Below are 17,415 nucleotides of genomic sequence, written 5' to 3' on the forward strand. Positions count from 1 at the left end.
GGCACATTTGTTTGTCTTTGTTAAAAGCCGGGCTGCTGCATTTTGGATAATTTGAAGACAGTGGATTGATTGTCTTACTTAAACAGGCGTATAATTAATTACAGTAATCAAGTGGGGAGGAAATGAAGGCGTGAATTTGTTTTTCCAGATCTTTGTGGGACATGAGTGATTCGATCTTGGCTATATTTCTGAGCTGGTAAAAACAGGACTGTACAACTTTCTTCACTTGGGGCTCAAAACACAAATCCTGGTCAAAAACAACCCCAAGGTTTCTGGCTGAGGGTGTCACATAATGGGTTAGTTCTCCTAGGTGTTCAGTAATTTGGATTCTTTTGGATGGGGGACCAATGACTATGACTTCGGATTTTGCGTCGTTGAGTTGTAGAAAATTGTCTGACCATTATTTTATTTCTGGCACTTGAGGATAGTAGTTGTATTTGAATGGTCACCAGGTGTAATCGGGAGGTAAAGGTGTATGTCATCGGCATAACAATGAAAATTGACATTATATTTACGGATGATGTTACCAAGAGGGAGCATGTAAATTGAAAATAGTGCTGGGCCTAGAACTGAGCCCTGGGGGACCCCATGTACTAAGTAATTCAATGATGCATCTCATTTCAAGAGACTTAAAGGAAGAATTTGCGACATGTTCCACATAAATAAATCATAAATCAAGTCTCTCCTGTGTAAATGTGTCTCTGAGTCATGACTGTCTACAAGGAGTGAGAAGCTCGAGTCCCGCTGGCTGTGTTGTTCTCAGAGCCGTGTTTACATGGACGGGACGGCCGGCTCCTCCCCTTGTGTATAAAAGCTGTTTTAGTCAAGGACTAGAGAGAAGAAGAAGAACATACTCACTGATTATTTGGATGTTAGGTAATAGTTTTTAGATCACGGTTATTCTGTGTCAATTTACATGCAATATGAAGCTACGAGCTAGCATTAGCATGCTAACACAACAATGCAGGCCACAGGTGATTGCAGCTCGAGCAGAGGATAATTTTTTCTGCCGTGCTCCTCCCTACCTTCATACCTCTCCTCTCCTCTCTCCTCCCGCTCTCCCCCTCCCTCCTTTTTTGTTTTTTACATCTTGAAATTAGTTGTTTATCTGAATCCGTCAGGTGAATTGTTGCTTAAAATAAGCATAATTCGATATTTATTCAACAAATTAATTTGCTTTGGTTAGAGTTTTTGCAGTGTGGGTTTGTCTCAGCTTCCTCCTGCACTCAGAAACATACCTGTGACTGTTGAACTGTTTTAGGTGCAGCATTGGAGACAGAAAAGATAAATACATGTTTTTCAATCACACAAACTTCATGTCGATGCCTTAGAAATCAGTGCAAAAGTTAAGCCAGCTAAGTACAAAAAACTGAGACACGCCCTGGATTGTGTCACAGGTCAGACCGGTTCTTTCCTCACCCTCCTCCTTATAGATTTGAACTCTGATCAGATTCCTCAAAAGACCAGGACTGATGAGCCAGAATGAACTGCGTCTTTTCTCCCAGTGTTCAATCGACACATTGAAGAGGAAACTGTCCTTAAGTCGACCTGAAGCCAGTTCAGGTAAGAGTCTGTGAATGTTTTAATGAACAGGATCACTTTTAGCACATTGTGTCTGATTGTTTATAATATTTATTTTTTTGATTGTTCAGATTTTCAGAGAGGATTCTTAAGTGTTTCTTTCTGTGTAACATGAGAGTGTTTAAAGTGTGATTTTCATGAACCTCTGTAAGTATAGTTTCTGAGGAGAACAAACAGCAGACTGATTTTATAAGATCAAATCACAGGTAAAAAAATGTGTCAGAACTAGTCGGACCGCTTGGATCATAAACACTGTGGTGCCATTTATCTAAATGACAACAGTCTTCAAACACTGTCGTCATCGTCCTCACGTCCTATCTCCTCTCATAACCCTACAATTGTTACCTTCATGGAGATCCTCCTAACTCAAATGCATCTCGAGGAGAGAGGGTAGAATGAGCAAACACAGGTAGTATTTACAGTTTAGTTTTATGTTTTCTCATTCAAGAAAAATACACAACGATCAAGTACTGTTGTAGTCAAGACCACATTAACTGAGACCAAGACATACCCGAGACCAGAGTGCTCTGAGACCGAGACCAGACCAAGACATTTAGGGATCAAGACCAAGAACAAGGCACGGTGAGATACAAGAACAAGACCATAAATATCACAGAAAATCATCATTTTCTGTACAGGGGGCATGTCACTCACTTAGACTGTAACACCGGAAAGGTTGCGGCCATATACGGGGGATAGAAATCCTTCAGGTCAAAGTAATGATGTGAAAAGAATACTCTATCAGTGGTGGTCTTGATATAAAAATCTGGAGTCTGCCCAGTCTGAATTCAAGACAAGACAGAGTCAAAAAGCATTTGATTTTTAAACGAAAACTCCAAAAAGTGGTCTTGAGACAAAGTCAGGAGAGCAAGATCTGGGAACCATATGCGGGAAAGGAGCCACAGGTCGGACTTGAACCGGCGACCTCGAACCTAAAGGACTGTAGGATATATGGGGTACGAACTAACAACTAGGCCAGTGATCATCAGCTGTTACACACACACGCCACATCCAGCCCCACAAAGCTTCCCATCTGGCCCCCAGAGTACAAATCAACTCGGGCTAATAAACAATAAACGTGAATATAAAATCACAAGGTTAAAATAGTCCCATTAGGACAGTGTAAGAAATTACAATAACATGAGAACTATTGTGTCGTTGGTGTAAACCTTGTTGTAGTAACGGAGTGTGGATCTCTCTGCAGGTTTGAGCTCTGTGATGGATCAGTGTGAGAACGAAGAGCAGGGAGACGGTCCCTCTAAAACCACCCTGCATCAGGAACATGAAGCTCAGAGGTGAAATGGTGATCTAATACTGGCTGTGACTTTTCTCCATGTCAGGGGGAAGGTCACTCTAAGCTCTGTGTGTGTGTGTGTGTGTGTGTGTGTGTGTGTGTGTGTGTGTGTGTGTGTGTGTGTGTGTGTGTGTGTGTGTTAAAAGCCCAGAGCAGCAGTACACACCAGACTCTCCTGAACCTGGACCTGGACCTGGATCTGCTGCCAGCTGTGTGTTCATGAAGAGTGCTCGGTCCATGACTCCACCACCATATTTTAAACAACCAGAGACAGAGTGAGTCCACACATACTGTCACAGTTCAGTTGCTGTGAGCCCTCAGGGGTCCCCATACTGGCATCAGGCTCCAGTCAGTTGCCTGCCCTGCCTGTTGACAAGCAGCGTCTCTGAGCACCACCAACATCCACCTGTAAGCTTCGACTGGGGGTTTTAATATATCATCCCATCATTCCTCAAATTTCTGCATGTAAAATAAAACTGTGAGGAGTGATACTATCGGAGCCTAGGCTCCAAACACAAACGATGTTCTGCAGCAATCAATATTTGAAACATTACAAACATGGTTTGTCAGACTGAACTGTATGTTCTGTGTAATATGAAGCTGTATAATGATATAAAAAAACAACATCTAAAGTCATCTTTTTGGAAAGTATGAAATTTGTCCACAGTTTTATATTTTATCTGGAGACAATCTGGTCATATGTAATCATTTGTCAAGTTGAAACTTGTTTGTTCATTACTTTATAATTTTTACAGGATGCAGCAGCAGAGACCGGACAGTCCTGAACCGATCCATGTGTCCATTAAAAGTGACCAGTCTATGGTTGGTCCTCTTACCTTTGATAATAAAGGGTAAGTATTATAGAACTGACTGATGTTTGTTATTATCTGACTCATCTGAGGAAAGAACATCAATATGTTTATGTCTTTGGAAAAGCTCCTTCCAATAACCACAACAGCAGATGACATGAATGTATGTTAGCCTAGGCTAACTTCAAAGATAGAACCTGCTGGATTAAGGCTTATAATAGTGATAAGTGATATAATAGTGAGGCTTATAATAGTGATTGTAGATAAATCATTTGAGCAGGTTAACGATCTTTCAGCACTAGGGATGATCTGATCCCACGTCATGGTATCAAAGCAGAAACTTACCACTTTGCCTGGATGCATTGTCAGCTACAGCCATTTTGGCCTTATAAATGTAAACCAGGGCTTGCCTATATTGTCTATGCATAGAGCCGGCCTTACCTGGATGAAGTATTCTCCTAAGGGCAGTGTTGGAGCAGACATTTGAGTATGTGTTCTAAGACTAGAACATGAGGACCCACAAAACACAAGAAAACAAAATGGTTGAGGACAGTAACAGAACATCATAAACATTTAGATTCATCTTCTTTGTTTCTGGAAAACATGATGTCAAGTGTATGAACTGGGCATTTACCAAGCTCTCTTAATTGTTTCCTTAACTGAAGGGGGCGATCACAGGGTTTTCCCCAGTGGGGAAGCCTTTTTTTTTTTTGACTACTCTGACACCACATAAAGGCGGGGTTGAATCTCGTTTGGTCTATTTCCTGGTCCAAGCTATCATCTGCTCCAAAAATGTAAGCAATACCTTCATCCTAAACTTGGAGTGGATGAAGTATATGTCGTCTTGGTAATGCTTAATCTTTACTACCATCCAACATCTTGTCTTGATTGTGGACTGGCGTATAAAGAACATATCTGCTTCTTCTTCTCTGATTCAACAACTATGTCTGCAGCCAACACTTTGCATTTACAAATCCTAGTGCTGCAGAATCTGAGTGCGGAGGTTTTAAAGTTGCTAAGGGGATGTTGAAACATGTTCCTCCTTCACCATTGTTGGTAGGGCCATGTTGACAAAAAAAAATTATAGGACATAAAATACTCTTCTGTTTTGGTTATGTGGGCTCTATACACCTCGTCATTCTCGATACTGATAGTACACTGGACCTCCTATGTTTCTATCAAAAACTCCAATTAAATTTTTAGGGAAATGGCATTGGGAAAGGTACTTGGTACTTTGTAGTACCAGGGACCTGGATTTGTCCTCATGGTAGGCTTTTAAAAATAACCTTAGGGATAAATCTGCTGCCCAGAGACAATGTATTAAATGTGTGCCTGAAAACCCAATGGGCTGCTGTTCAATGTATTTTGGACTTGGTACTCTGCCTCAGCCTCTTTGACGAGCGTGCTCATATCTAGAGAAAGAAGACAACTGAAATGGTAAAACCAGTTTTGAGTCTGAAAATATTACCCAAAACTGAATTTCACTCTCAGAATAGTGCAGTTAACACCAATGAAGGTCTTGCCAAATACAAACTTTTGGAAGGTCTGAAACTTGTTTATCAGTTTATAAATATTTCAATTAACCATTTTTCAGATTTCAATAAGGAAGTCCCCAAAAATTTATGTTTTCTCCACAGAGTACAGCAGAATGACTCAGAGGTTCTTAGCGATCAGTCCACTGAGCGCCATCAAGTAGACCTGGACTCCATAATAATGGTGTGTACATGTAATAGTAATAATTGTCTACGTTTATATAGCCATTATCAAAACAGAGTTATAGTGTGACATTCAAGGTAAAGGACATGTGAAGCATTATGTAGTATTCCAGAACTCATGTATATAACTAAGCCCTGGCATCATGGGGAGTTCTTTTGTTTAGGAAAGAAACTTGAGTTGTTTGAGACCGAGACTCACAAGGGAGTGGTTTGACTTTGTGAAGAACTAGGGCCTGGCCAATTTTTTCCTTCACATTAATTAAAAGCATTTTTGGCTCCATATATTCATTGGACAAGACTAACCCTTAATGTGAGACGCTCTATCAAACATTTGGTAAGAAAAGGTGACATAAAGTGGGTTGAGTTGTGTTTTCCTACGGATTAAACATCGCTTTCAACAGTATCACAACAGCATTACTTTAAGAAAACTGAGTTTAGATATTGTTGGATAGATGGATGAATTAATGGGTGGGTTGGTGGATGGATGGATGGATGGTTTTACGGATGGATGGATAGATGGATGGATGGAAGTAATGATCATACAGACTGACGGACCGATAGATGGATAGATGGATGGACAGATGGATGGATGGATGGATGGACGGATGGATGGTTTGATGGATGGATGGATGATCCTAACAGTCTCTATGCTGGTCTGCTAAGGCCAGTAGGGTCTTCAGACTGACAAATTTGTGTCACTTCACTAAAATTATACTTTCAATTTATCAATCTGTTCCAGCTGCTTGAGGAGAGCATCGTCACTTTTGTTAAGAACGAGCTGAAGAGAGTTAAGAGGGTTCTGTTATCAAATGACCCAGGATGCTTACAGAGTATGGAAGAGGAGAAGCTGGTCAGCAATGAAGACGAGCAGGTGGGGGTCAGCAGAGAAGCATTTCTGAAGATCACGCTGCAATTCCTGAAGAGAATGAAACAGGAGGAACTAGCTTACTGCCTGCAGAGCAGTAAGTGTTTTTTCAAAGCTTAAATATGATTTAAAAAGAAGTTTAAGACATCAAGGTTTAGAGGTTTACATGTCTAAATTCAGCCACCAATAAGCTTAATTAAACTTATACATAAGGAAAGAATGTTGAGACTCTTAAATATTTAGAAACCCTGAGTTGCTGAGGATCCACTTACTTATTCCTCTTTTGTTTATTTAGGAACTCAGACGGAAGGAACTGCAGATTGCAGAAATAAACTGAAGTCTAATCTGAAGGAAAAGTTTCAGTGTGTGTTTGAGGGGGTTGCTAAAGCAGGAAACCCAGCTCTTCTGAATCAGATCTACACAGAGATCTACGTCACAGAGGGAGAGACTGCAGAGGTCAATAATGAACACGAGGTCAGACAGATTGAAACAGCATCCAGGAAACAGAACCAACCTGAAACCATGATCACACTTGTAGACATCTTTAAACCCTCATCTGGACGAGAAGAACCAATGAGAACAGTGATGACTAAAGGAGTTGCTGGGATTGGGAAGACAGTCTTAACACAGAAGTTCACTCTGGACTGGGCTGAAAACAAAGCCAATAAGGACATACACTTCATATTTCCATTCACTTTCAGAGAGTTGAATGTGCTGAAAGAACAAAAGTACAGCTTGGTGGAACTCATTCATCACTTTTTTACTGAAACCAAGGAAGACGGAATCTGCAGGTTTGAAGATTTTAAGGTCGTGTTCATTTTTGATGGTCTGGATGAGTGTCGACTTCCACTGGACTTCCGCAACAATGAGATCCTGACTGATGTTGCAAAATGCACCTCAGTGGATGTGCTGCTGACAAACCTCATCAGGGGGAAACTGCTTCCCTCTGCTCAGCTTTGGATAACCACACGACCAGCTGCATCCAGTCAGATCCCTCCTGAGTGTGTTGACAGGGTGACAGAGATCAGAGGGTTTAATGACCCACAGAAGGAGGAGTACATCAGGAAGAGATTCAAAGACGAGGAGCAGGCCAGCACAATCACCTCCCACATCAAGAAATCCCGAAGCCTCTACATTATGTGCCACATCCCGGTCTTCTGCTGGATCACTGCTACAGTTCTGGAAGACATGCTGAAAACAAGAGAGCCAGGAGAGCTGCCCAAGAACCTCACTGAGATGTACATTCACTTTCTGGTGATTCAGTCCAAAGTGAAGAACATCAAGTATGACGGAGGAGCTGAGACTGATCCACACTGGAATAGAAATAACAAAGAGGTGATTTTGTCTCTGGGACAACTGGCTTTTAAGCAGCTGCAGAAGGGCAACTTGATCTTCTATGAATCAGACCTTGAAGAGAGTGGGATTGATATTAAAGCAGCCTCAGTGTGCTCAGGAGTTTTCACACAGATCTTTAAAGAGGAGAGAGGACTGTACCAGGAAAAGGTGTTCTGCTTCATTCATCTCAGCATTCAAGAGTTTCTGGCTGCTCTTCATGTCCATCTGACATTCACCACCTCTGGTGTTAATCTTCTGTCAGAAGAACAGACACCATCCTGGTTGTCTCAGTTATTAGTTGACAGAACAAGTTTCTACCAGAGTGCAGTCGACAAGGCCTTGAAAAGTCCAAATGGACACCTGGATTTGTTCCTCCGCTTCCTTCTCGGTCTTTCAGTAGAGACAAATCAGAAACATCTAAAATTTCTGCTTACAAAGACAGGACATGGCTCACAGATCCAAAAGAAAACGGTTCAATACATCAAGACGAAGATCGGTAATAAGTTGTCTCTGGAGAAAAGCATCAATCTGTTCCACTGCCTGAATGAACTCAATGACAGTTCTCTAGTGGAGGAGATCCAAGAGTACCTGAGATCAGGACGTCTTGAGATTGATGAACTAAGTCATGCTCAGTGTTCAGCCCTGGTGTTCATCTTACTATCACCAGAAAGAGACCTGGATGTGTTTGACCTGAAGAAATACTCTGTTTCAGAGCAGACTCTTCTGAGGCTGCTGCCAGTGGTTAAAGCCTCAAACAAAGCTTTGTATGTGCATTCATAACGATCCACATAAAAAACATTTTGTTTTTATTTGACAAGCAATAATGTCATTAAGCACATACTTTCTGTGTTTCCTGATCATGTTAAGACTGAGTAGCTGTGACCTGACAGAAAGAAGCTGTGAATCCCTGTCTTCAGTTATCAGCTCCCAGTCATCTAACTTGAGAGAGCTGGACCTAAGTAACAACAACCTGCAAGACTTGGGGGTGAAGCTGCTTTCTGCTGGACTAAATACTCCAAATTGCAAACTAGCTGTACTCAGGTAAGTGTTCAACTTTTCAAAATTATAATCTGGATTTGTATATTAATCATTGAAGGGACCTATTGAAAATGTTTTTCAGGTTCAGTGGTTGCTCATTGTCTCATGAAAGCTGTGAGGACCTGTCTACGGTTTTCAGCTCTCAGCCATCTAATCTGAGAGAGCTGGAACTGAGTAACAACAACCTGCAGGATTCAGGGATGAAGATACTCTCAGCAGGACTAAGGAGTCCAAACTGTACATTGGAAACTCTCAGGTCAGGAATCAGCTATTAGTTTGATTTTATCCAGCGTCTTCATGGTTGGCATGTTTTACCTCTAAATTAACTGACTGACTCTACCTTTCAGGTTGAGAAGCTGCCAACTGTCTGCAAGAAGCTGTGAAGCTCTGTCCTCAGTTCTTAGCTCCCAGTCCTCTAACCTGAGAGAGCTGGACCTGGGTGACAACAACCTTCAGGATTCAGGAGTTAAGCTGCTGTCTGCTGGACTGGAGAGTCTAAACTGTAAACTGGAAACATTAAGGTTAGGGTTCAACTGGTTTAAAGAGCAATCAATGCAAATTTCATGAGGAAAAATGAATTTGTTAAGTATTACTTAACCCCTGTGTCATACAATATGTAAATCAATATATATTTATTTAGAGCATCATTACATATTTCCATTGGTATGGGCAATGGTTCCCGTAAATAACTGTAAATATCTGTGTTTGTGCATGTGTGTGTTCATTTAGACTGTCAAGCTGTCTAATCTCAGAGGAAGGATGTTTATCCCTTGCCTTAGCTCTGCGCTCCAACCCCTCCCATCTGAGAATGTTGGACCTGAGCAACAATCAACCTTTGGAGTTAGGAGTGAAGCAGCTGTCTGCTGTATTGGAGGATCCACACTGCCTCAAGTATGGAATTAAGAGAGAGAGACAAAAGCTGCTTTCAAACAGTTTATCTGTTTGTCTGACTTACCAGTGTTCTCTACTTTATATTGAATGGTCGATATAGAACAACTATAGTTGTATGAGGTTGTTTGTGTATTTGTTTCTGCTTCCAGGGTGGACTATGGTGGACTGCAGAGACTTAAACCTGGTATCAAAAAGCGTAAGCATGTCAAAGACTATTACATTGTGAAATATGCATGTATTTTCTTTCTTCTTCCTTTTGGTCATGCAAATGGTCTGTAATTACAGCTCTTTCAATTATAGGCTAAACCCAGCCATGGTCCTCTACAATTACATATAGGCCCATAGGTAATGCCTCCAACTCTCTGCTTTCATATCCGGGGGCTTTTAAGCTCCACACATACGCGGGTTGTTATCCAACAATGAAACTCTTACAGGATGAGAAGGACCCCAATGCTAAGCTAATTCCTTAGCATGAACAAGGTGTTTCCAATGATAGACTGTGAACACAGCTAATTTTAAGAAGCAGATGGGACTTGTAGCTCCGCCATGTCAGCGGTTGTCAGCAACAGTTACAAGCATTACAGCCACCTGGATTGGGGTGTGAGTGTTGTAAAAAAAGCTGCATGCACTGAACCATGCACATATACATATATATATTTATTGCATTGCACAAAAAGTGCTCTCTGGAGGAGAGGGAAGAACTCCGATGCTTAGAGTTTGCTGGAGGGCGTCGCATGAATTTGGGGCATCAAAAGAAAATGTAGATTTACTGAGTTCAGTAAAAGCTTGTGAGACTTTAAGAACAAGCCACTCAGAAGAACGAGTCATGTAGGTGCCCAAATTCCACTTCAACAGTTCTGTGATATAAGGTGGAAGTTAACCAATAAGAGCTTTGAACATATATAAAAAACAATGTCTCTATTCAAGAGAAGGCCAACCAATCTTCTCATACAGCTCATAGTGATGTGTGCCAAATCTATCACCAGTTAAAAACCTGAGGACGGAGTGATAGACGGCGTCAAGAGGCTTTACTGTTGAAGCTGATATCACCGTAATCCATCACTGATAAGAATAGAGCTTCAATAACTATTTTTCTGCACAATAATGGAAAATTTGATTTATTTCTGTACATAAAGCTAACTTTCAGTCACAACTTGGATACAAGAGTTTCAACATGAAACTTAAAAGTAAATTACTCATTGAGCCACATGCCAAGATATTTATACTCATGTATTTTCTCAATTTCTGAGCCACTTAGATAAGATATGTGTCCCCTCTCATAATCAATATTTTTGGCTCTGGAGAATAGCATACTTTTGGTTTTAATCTCATTAAGTAGCAGTTTTTGGCTAATGAGATATTCTTGGACAGAATTAAAAGCAAGTCACAAGTTTTTGATGGCTAACTGTATATAATCTGCTGTACAATACAAAATAGTGTTGTCTGCACATAGATGGGCATGACAACCATTCAAACAAGAAATAATTTCATTAATATAAACAGTGAAGAGCATGGGACCCAAGACTGAACCTTGTGGCACACCTCTGTTAATGAACAAAAATTCAGATTTAGCGTGACCTAACTTAACACACTGACGCCTGTCAAACAAGTAATCCTAAAACCACGCACACACTTTCATCCAACCCAATAGTAGATCATTTCTTTAAAAGAATGTGGTGATCAACCATAATCAAAAGTTTTTGAAAGATCCATAAAAAGAGCAGCACAATGATGCTTCTTGACTAGTGCTAGTTTTATATCATTTGACACCAATGTGATGGCTGAAACTGTGCTGATTGGCTCTGAAACTAGATTGCTGCGGGCTCAGTACTGAGTGGTGAAAAAGAAAGAGCTTGAGTTGGTTATTTACTCAGGCTTCCATGACTTTTGCCAGACAGGGTAATTTGGAGATGGGACGATAATTGTTTAAATCATCCCTACCACCACCTTCCCTAGCAAGGGAAGATTGTGGCACCATTTAAAGGGGAAATAAACAGGCTTTCCAACGGAATAAGAATTATTGCCAAGAAGCATCTTCACAATAATATATAATTATATATATGTGTGTGTGTGTGTGTGTGTGTATATAATATTTGTATAGACATGTAGTGGGATTGTTCTGATGGTATGAATAGACAGTATATATGTAGTGTGATTGTTCTGATTCATTTATCTTTTTCTCCATCAGATGTCTGTGAACTGGAAGTAGACACAAACACACTGAGCAGATACCTCACACTGTCTGCTGACAAAAGGACGGTGACTTATGTGGAGAAGTATCAGCCTTATCCTGATCATCCGGACAGTTTCAAATGTCCTCAGGTGTTTTGTACAAATGCTTTAACAGGTCGCTGTTACTGGGAGGTTGAGTGTACAGGAAAGGTTAATGTATCAGTGGCTTACAGAAGAAAGAACAACAGAGGAGTAATTGACTTAGAGTTTGGGGATTGTGATCAGTCCTGGAGTCTGAGAAGATGTAGACATGGTGGTTATAAAGTCTGTCACAATGGTGTTGGAACATACATCTCACCCTCCTGTTCCTCAGAAAGAGTAGCAGTGTACTTGGACCATCCTGGTGGCACTTTGTCCTTTTACATAGTCAATGATGGCACGCTGGTGCACCTCCGCACGTTCAAAACCACATTCACTGAACCTCTTTATGCTGGGTTTGCTTTCCAGAACAGATATTATAGTTCATCAGTGTCTCTGTGCTCTCTGTAGGTCTAAGAGTCTCAGACATTCTGCTGACTGACAGTAAACTCTCCTTCACACACACTCTGCAATGCAATGACCATCCGTCAAAGAGTCAGACACAGATCCAATTTGTATATCATCATTACATTGACAATTTCTTCTATTTTTGAAATCGAACACTTACTGAATAAGGTTCTTTTTTATCTTAGTGATAAAATTCTATTTCTTGGTTGACAAATTAAAATGGTCGCCTGCTGTATTGGACATGGGTGATATCGATATAATGTCACATTAATGCAGACTAAATGAGTAAGAAAAACGATGTCCTATCATAGAATAAATTGTTATTTTATTTGTTGTTTATTTAACTCAAATGAGAATATAGATCAATCATCACAAAAATCAACAACAAATTTTTCGACTGTCAGTTGACTTAAGGCAAAATTTGACAAATCAGTCTCAACTATGTAAATCCTTAGTCGGGGACAGAAAAAAAAATCATTTTAAATAGCATCCACATTCTGTCACCTCGATGGGCTAATATTGACCTCCCATTCCCTGTTTCAGACTAAGCTAGAGCTCAGAGAAAGTGACTGTCCCTGTTTTTACGTATCTATACAAGAGGTGAGATTCTCTGTCCAAGCCCGGGCCGACATGACGGCCCGTAGCTGGGTCAGGGCAGTTAATGGACTTGAGCTTCTTTTCTAGTCTTCTGACAACTCACAACGCTTTTACACTACAGATCACACTTACACATTCACACACTGATGGTAGAGACTGCTATTTAAAGTGGCAATCAGAAGTAACTTATCCCATTCATACACTGAGGGAGCAACTTGGGGTTAAGTGTCTTGCTCAAGGACACATTGGACATGTGGCTGCAGGAGCTGGGGATCAGACCCCCGACCTTCCATTTGAGAGACTTCCGACTCTACCACTGAGCCAAAGGCGCCCATGGGACAGTTGTAAAATGAGAGTAATTCTCATGCGTCTGAATCCGTGTGTCTTTATTCCCCTCTGACAATATTTCTGTTACTTTGTAAAAAAAAAAAAAAAAAAACCTGTTTAGGGCCTTCAAAATAAATGTATCGAGTTAATCAAAGCCTCTTCCTTTAGTTTTTATTTCTGTGACACAGAACTTAATTTTCGTCATTTTACTTTAAATTCACAAAGGACATTTCCTGAACATCGTCTCGATGTTTTATTGTGAAAAACATTCAGGAAGCAGTATGTGTACACTGTGGCAACATTAACTTAGGTAAAGCATATGATGTTTTTTATTTTTTTTGCCATCTCTGGTTTAAAGGGATTTGTTAAAGCTAGAAAAAATGTAGTAATTCCATCCTCGTCCTTAAGTATTTTAACATTTATGTGAACTATGTGATATTTGACATACAAATACAGGCATAACAATAAAAGGTGCATTTTATAATAAAACATTCACAATCTGAACTCATTTCAGTCGTTAAATCAAACAGAAAACACATTCTGCCTTTATAGAGCTTCAAAGCAAAAAGCCTGGTTTGTTTTTAAAGTCACACCGCCATTTGTTGCCATGACATCAGACCTGCCAGGAGCAGGGTTTAAGATGAGCGTCCATCTGTCTGTCCCAACATTTTAATCCATAATCACATCTACCAGTCCAAAGATCAACAACTGTCAGATATCTTAACACATGACTGTCAGATCATCAATAAATGTTCACTTCAACTTCCTGCTCCAGGTGGGCCTTGTTTATCAAAGTGACCTCATAATGTTTCCTGCAGCGCCACCCTCAGGACTTTTTTAACCTCCATCAGTGAGGCTCTAGCTATGTCCCAATTCAGGGGCTCCATCCCTCAGGGCGTGCATTTCAACACTGATAACATCACAGCTGAGTGACTGTAACTGTCCCATTTTGAAGCCTCCTTCAAATGCGTCCTTCTCACCAACCCACTCAAGGTCCTTCCAGTTCATCCTCAGTGGCCCAATATATCCCAAGGTGCACGCCAATTCAAACTGCTTACTCCCAAATGGCCAAGTAATACACTTTCAGTTGTGAGGAATTGATTTTTAACTCAATCAAATAGCTACCTATACTACAAAATAAAAGGGGGGCTTTGAAACTTCAAATCATCTAAGTTATGTTAACAAGTTCTGATGCAGCAAGTCAAGGCTGCTAGGTGACAAGGGCAGTGCTTTAAGGGAAGTAAGGGAGGGAACAGCTGGTGATGCAAACAGGGATTCCTCTGAAGACCAGACCGTTTTATTTCTAATGGGCCTGAGAGGTCGACGCTGAACATGAAGGCTTTTTCCTTCATAGGCTGGGCCCTTGGAAGGATGCTACCCTTGAATTAGGACACAGCCTCTAAGAAGCAATGAGGACTTTGTTGGTTCACATTGAAGCTGTAATAATCTCTGTAGCCTGTAGAGGGTGCTAACTGCAGTTTCCACTGTGAACGCTGAAATGGTTCCACACAAGAGTTTGTGTCATTCCACATAGCAGCAGTAAGAGGCTTCAAGGAACAGCTGGTCCTGGTTGTCGGGCACTTCTGTCTTCACAGTGCTGCTCTGACTTCAGGTCCTCGGACCACATCACTTTAGCGGACTGGTTAAACCAGTCATATGAATAAATTGACTTGTTCAATCGTCCAGATGTGAAGTGAAAAACACTCTCTTTAAAATAAAAAAAAACACAAAAAATCAGTCAAAGTTCTGTTAGGAACAAGTGATCTCTCTTCGGGCGTGAACATTCGTTTAAAACATTCTGTCATCAGCATAAAAACACTCCTGAAAGAAGAAGTGACATCATACTTCAGGGTGCAGCCTCCTGTGGGTTTGTCATGAGTCTTAAACAGGGTTGTTCTGGTTCTCCAGTATGAACTCTTTACATGTCTTCATACAGCAGCATGCCGTTGAAGATGGTGAGGGGCTCCACAGAGTGAGCCAGTTTGCCCATCACCAGGTCAATGCAGACCGTGTCCCGGGTCTGCAGAGGCAGGATGATGTTGAAGACAGCCAGAGATCCAGGAGTGGTTTTAGCTTCAGCGACAGGGTTGTTCTCCAGACCTTCAGGTTGGTAGCCTCCGGAGTCCACCCGGGCCATGCCGTAGTTAGACTTGGACAAAACAGCCTCAATCTTCTCGTTCCTGTGACCCGTTAGGATGGCACTGAAGAAGTAATGTCCGTCTACTGGAGCAGTGAAAATACCTGGAGGTGACAGAATGAGTCGGGATTAGCACCAGGTAACACTTCAGCAAGATTGGATGAGGACAGTAGGTGGTCCTATGCTAATAGAAGAAGCATAGAGGGGAGACTCAACCTCCCCTCACGTTTACCTGTTCTCGGGTCGTAGAAGTCTCCTTCATTAACAAAGATCTTGTCAAAGACGATGGTTCCTGATCTCTCCATGGGGACAGTGAGAGCAGCAGAGAACGACAGTCTGGGTATGTGAGCGTCGGCACCAGGTAGCCCTGATAAGAAGACACACACACACACACACACACACACACACACACACACACACACACACACACACACACACACACACACACACACACACACACACACACACACACACACACACACACACACACACACACACACACACACACACACACACACACACACACATAAACACACATTCAAGTATCCAAAGTGTAATGTAGAGATAGTGTGGAGAAACTTTCTCTGGTCGTATCACAGTAGGATGTTTATATTATGCGTTCTTCTCCAATACTGAAAGTGATGTTGGTTCCTTAGTAAGCATCATTTCTTTGCAGTTACAATTACTTTGCAACTGCAATGTACCTGGCATATGACCTGAAGAGTGCATTTATGTTTACTTAGAATCTTTAAAGGAAGAATGTGCGACTTTTTGATCCAGTAGATGTCACCCTTGAGCACCAGCATTAAACCAAAACAAACTGCTGTTTGGCCACGCCTCCTCCATACTGAAGCCTAGCTGCTCTCCTCCAGAGTCACACCTCCAACCCCTCTCCACTTGAGTTCACACAAAGGAGTTATTAATATGAACGCACCATAATTAAGCACCGTTAAGTGCAAGCGGTGGATAATATTGTCCTTTGCTTGAGCTGCAGTTTCCTCTGGCCTGCATTGTTGTGTTAGCATACTAATGTTAGAACACTAAAACACAGGTTTAAAAAGTTGCAAAAGCAACATTAGAACAAAGCAGAGAAACCCAAACACTTAAGAACCCAAACAACAATAAAAACACAAATGACAACGCAAGAACCAAACAGTGTGAGAACCCAAACAACCTAAATAAACTAAACATCACAGGAAAGTCATAAAAACCCATTATTAGAACCCAGGCAATAGAAGAACCCAACTGAATGAACAATATTTAAACAAACACAACTGATGTGTCTCTGCTTATTCAGGCATATTTTCTATGTGAAACATTTTTCTTTTTTTTTTAAAACATAGGTTACATACCTGTTTCACCTTTGGGACCTGTGAGGAAAAAGAGCAGAAGATAAGAGACGGGGGAAGAATAAATATCATAAAGAGAAATCAATTTTATTTTATTTTATTAAGATAATCATCTTGCTGTCTTGATCAATTTAATCTCTGTAAACAAACTTTATATTAGGGCCACTGTGTTCAAAGTTCATATCTCTATGAACCCTATGCCCTACTGCCTCTATCAATCTTTAAATTATCAGGTAGACGTACCAGGTAGACCTCGTAGTCCACTTTCACCTGATCGTCCAAGAGGTCCAGGAGGTCCAATAGCTCCTCGTGGACCTGGCAGTCCGTTGAAGCCCCTCTCTCCTTGTGGTCCTGGAGGTCCAGGCAGGCCTGTGTAAGAATATGAATGAAATGAACAAACAACAAAAAATAAACATCATCCTAGTACGTAATCTGCAAAACATGCGGAATGAAAATAGATCTATGAAGAGTTGTGGAGGTGTGTAAATGGCTCAGTCAACAAATGTGAAGGAAAGTGAAGCAGATCAAGTTAAAAAGGTTATAAAATGCTTTTACATATCCACAAAAATGTGTTTAAACGCTTTATTTTCTGTTTATTAGCATCACAAAGGTTATGTGTGGATATCTGTTAGAGTGTTAGCAGCAGTTTAAGTCTTTTTTCATACAAAGCAACATGTCAGAATCGTTTGTTTGTAAAGGAACATCAACTAAAGATACCACTTAAGTACAATGAACAAATAGAGAAATGACTCGTACAAA

General features: G+C 40.9%; 2 protein-coding genes across 3 annotated transcripts in view; one reads left to right on the top strand and one right to left on the bottom strand.

The window, feature by feature from the left end:
- Positions 1–1,345: 1,345 nt before the first annotated feature.
- On the top strand, positions 1,346–12,249 carry LOC110003652 (NACHT, LRR and PYD domains-containing protein 3-like). Its single transcript, XM_065952591.1, has 13 exons — positions 1,346–1,563; positions 2,786–2,876; positions 3,022–3,150; positions 3,631–3,726; positions 5,322–5,400; positions 6,139–6,361; positions 6,560–8,363; positions 8,467–8,640; positions 8,720–8,893; positions 8,985–9,158; positions 9,367–9,528; positions 9,678–9,724; positions 11,717–12,249. The coding sequence occupies exons 1-13, from the start codon at positions 1,473–1,475 to the stop codon at positions 12,247–12,249; spliced, it is 3,777 nt and encodes a 1,258-aa protein (XP_065808663.1). The 5' UTR covers positions 1,346–1,472.
- A 305-nt stretch (positions 12,250–12,554) lies between these two features.
- Positions 12,555–17,415, bottom strand: part of LOC110003655 (EMILIN-1-A) — a 34,556-nt gene continuing 29,695 nt past the window's right edge. For both annotated transcript variants that reach the window (XM_065952590.1, XM_065952589.1), the window contains 4 exons: positions 16,900–17,025; positions 16,660–16,677; positions 15,540–15,674; positions 12,555–15,411 (listed from right to left, as the gene is read on the bottom strand). In XM_065952590.1, the coding sequence (XP_065808662.1) occupies positions 15,089–15,411; positions 15,540–15,674; positions 16,660–16,677; positions 16,900–17,025 (602 nt within the window). In that variant the 3' untranslated portion in view covers positions 12,555–15,088. The remainder of the gene's footprint in view (positions 15,412–15,539; positions 15,675–16,659; positions 16,678–16,899; positions 17,026–17,415) is intronic.

Source organism: Labrus bergylta, chromosome 3, assembly GCF_963930695.1.
Source record: "Labrus bergylta chromosome 3, fLabBer1.1, whole genome shotgun sequence".
Classification (NCBI taxonomy): domain Eukaryota; kingdom Metazoa; phylum Chordata; class Actinopteri; order Labriformes; family Labridae; genus Labrus; species Labrus bergylta.

Coding starts and splice junctions, on each gene's coding strand:
- LOC110003652 (XM_065952591.1), top strand. CDS start 1,473: ATGAGCCAGAATGAACTGCGTCTTTTCTCCCAGTGTTCAATCGACACA. Junction 3,151..3,630: donor TTTAAACAACCAGAGACAGA/GTGAGTCCACAC, acceptor TAATTTTTACAG/GATGCAGCAGCAGAGACCGG. Junction 5,401..6,138: donor ACCTGGACTCCATAATAATG/GTGTGTACATGT, acceptor AATCTGTTCCAG/CTGCTTGAGGAGAGCATCGT.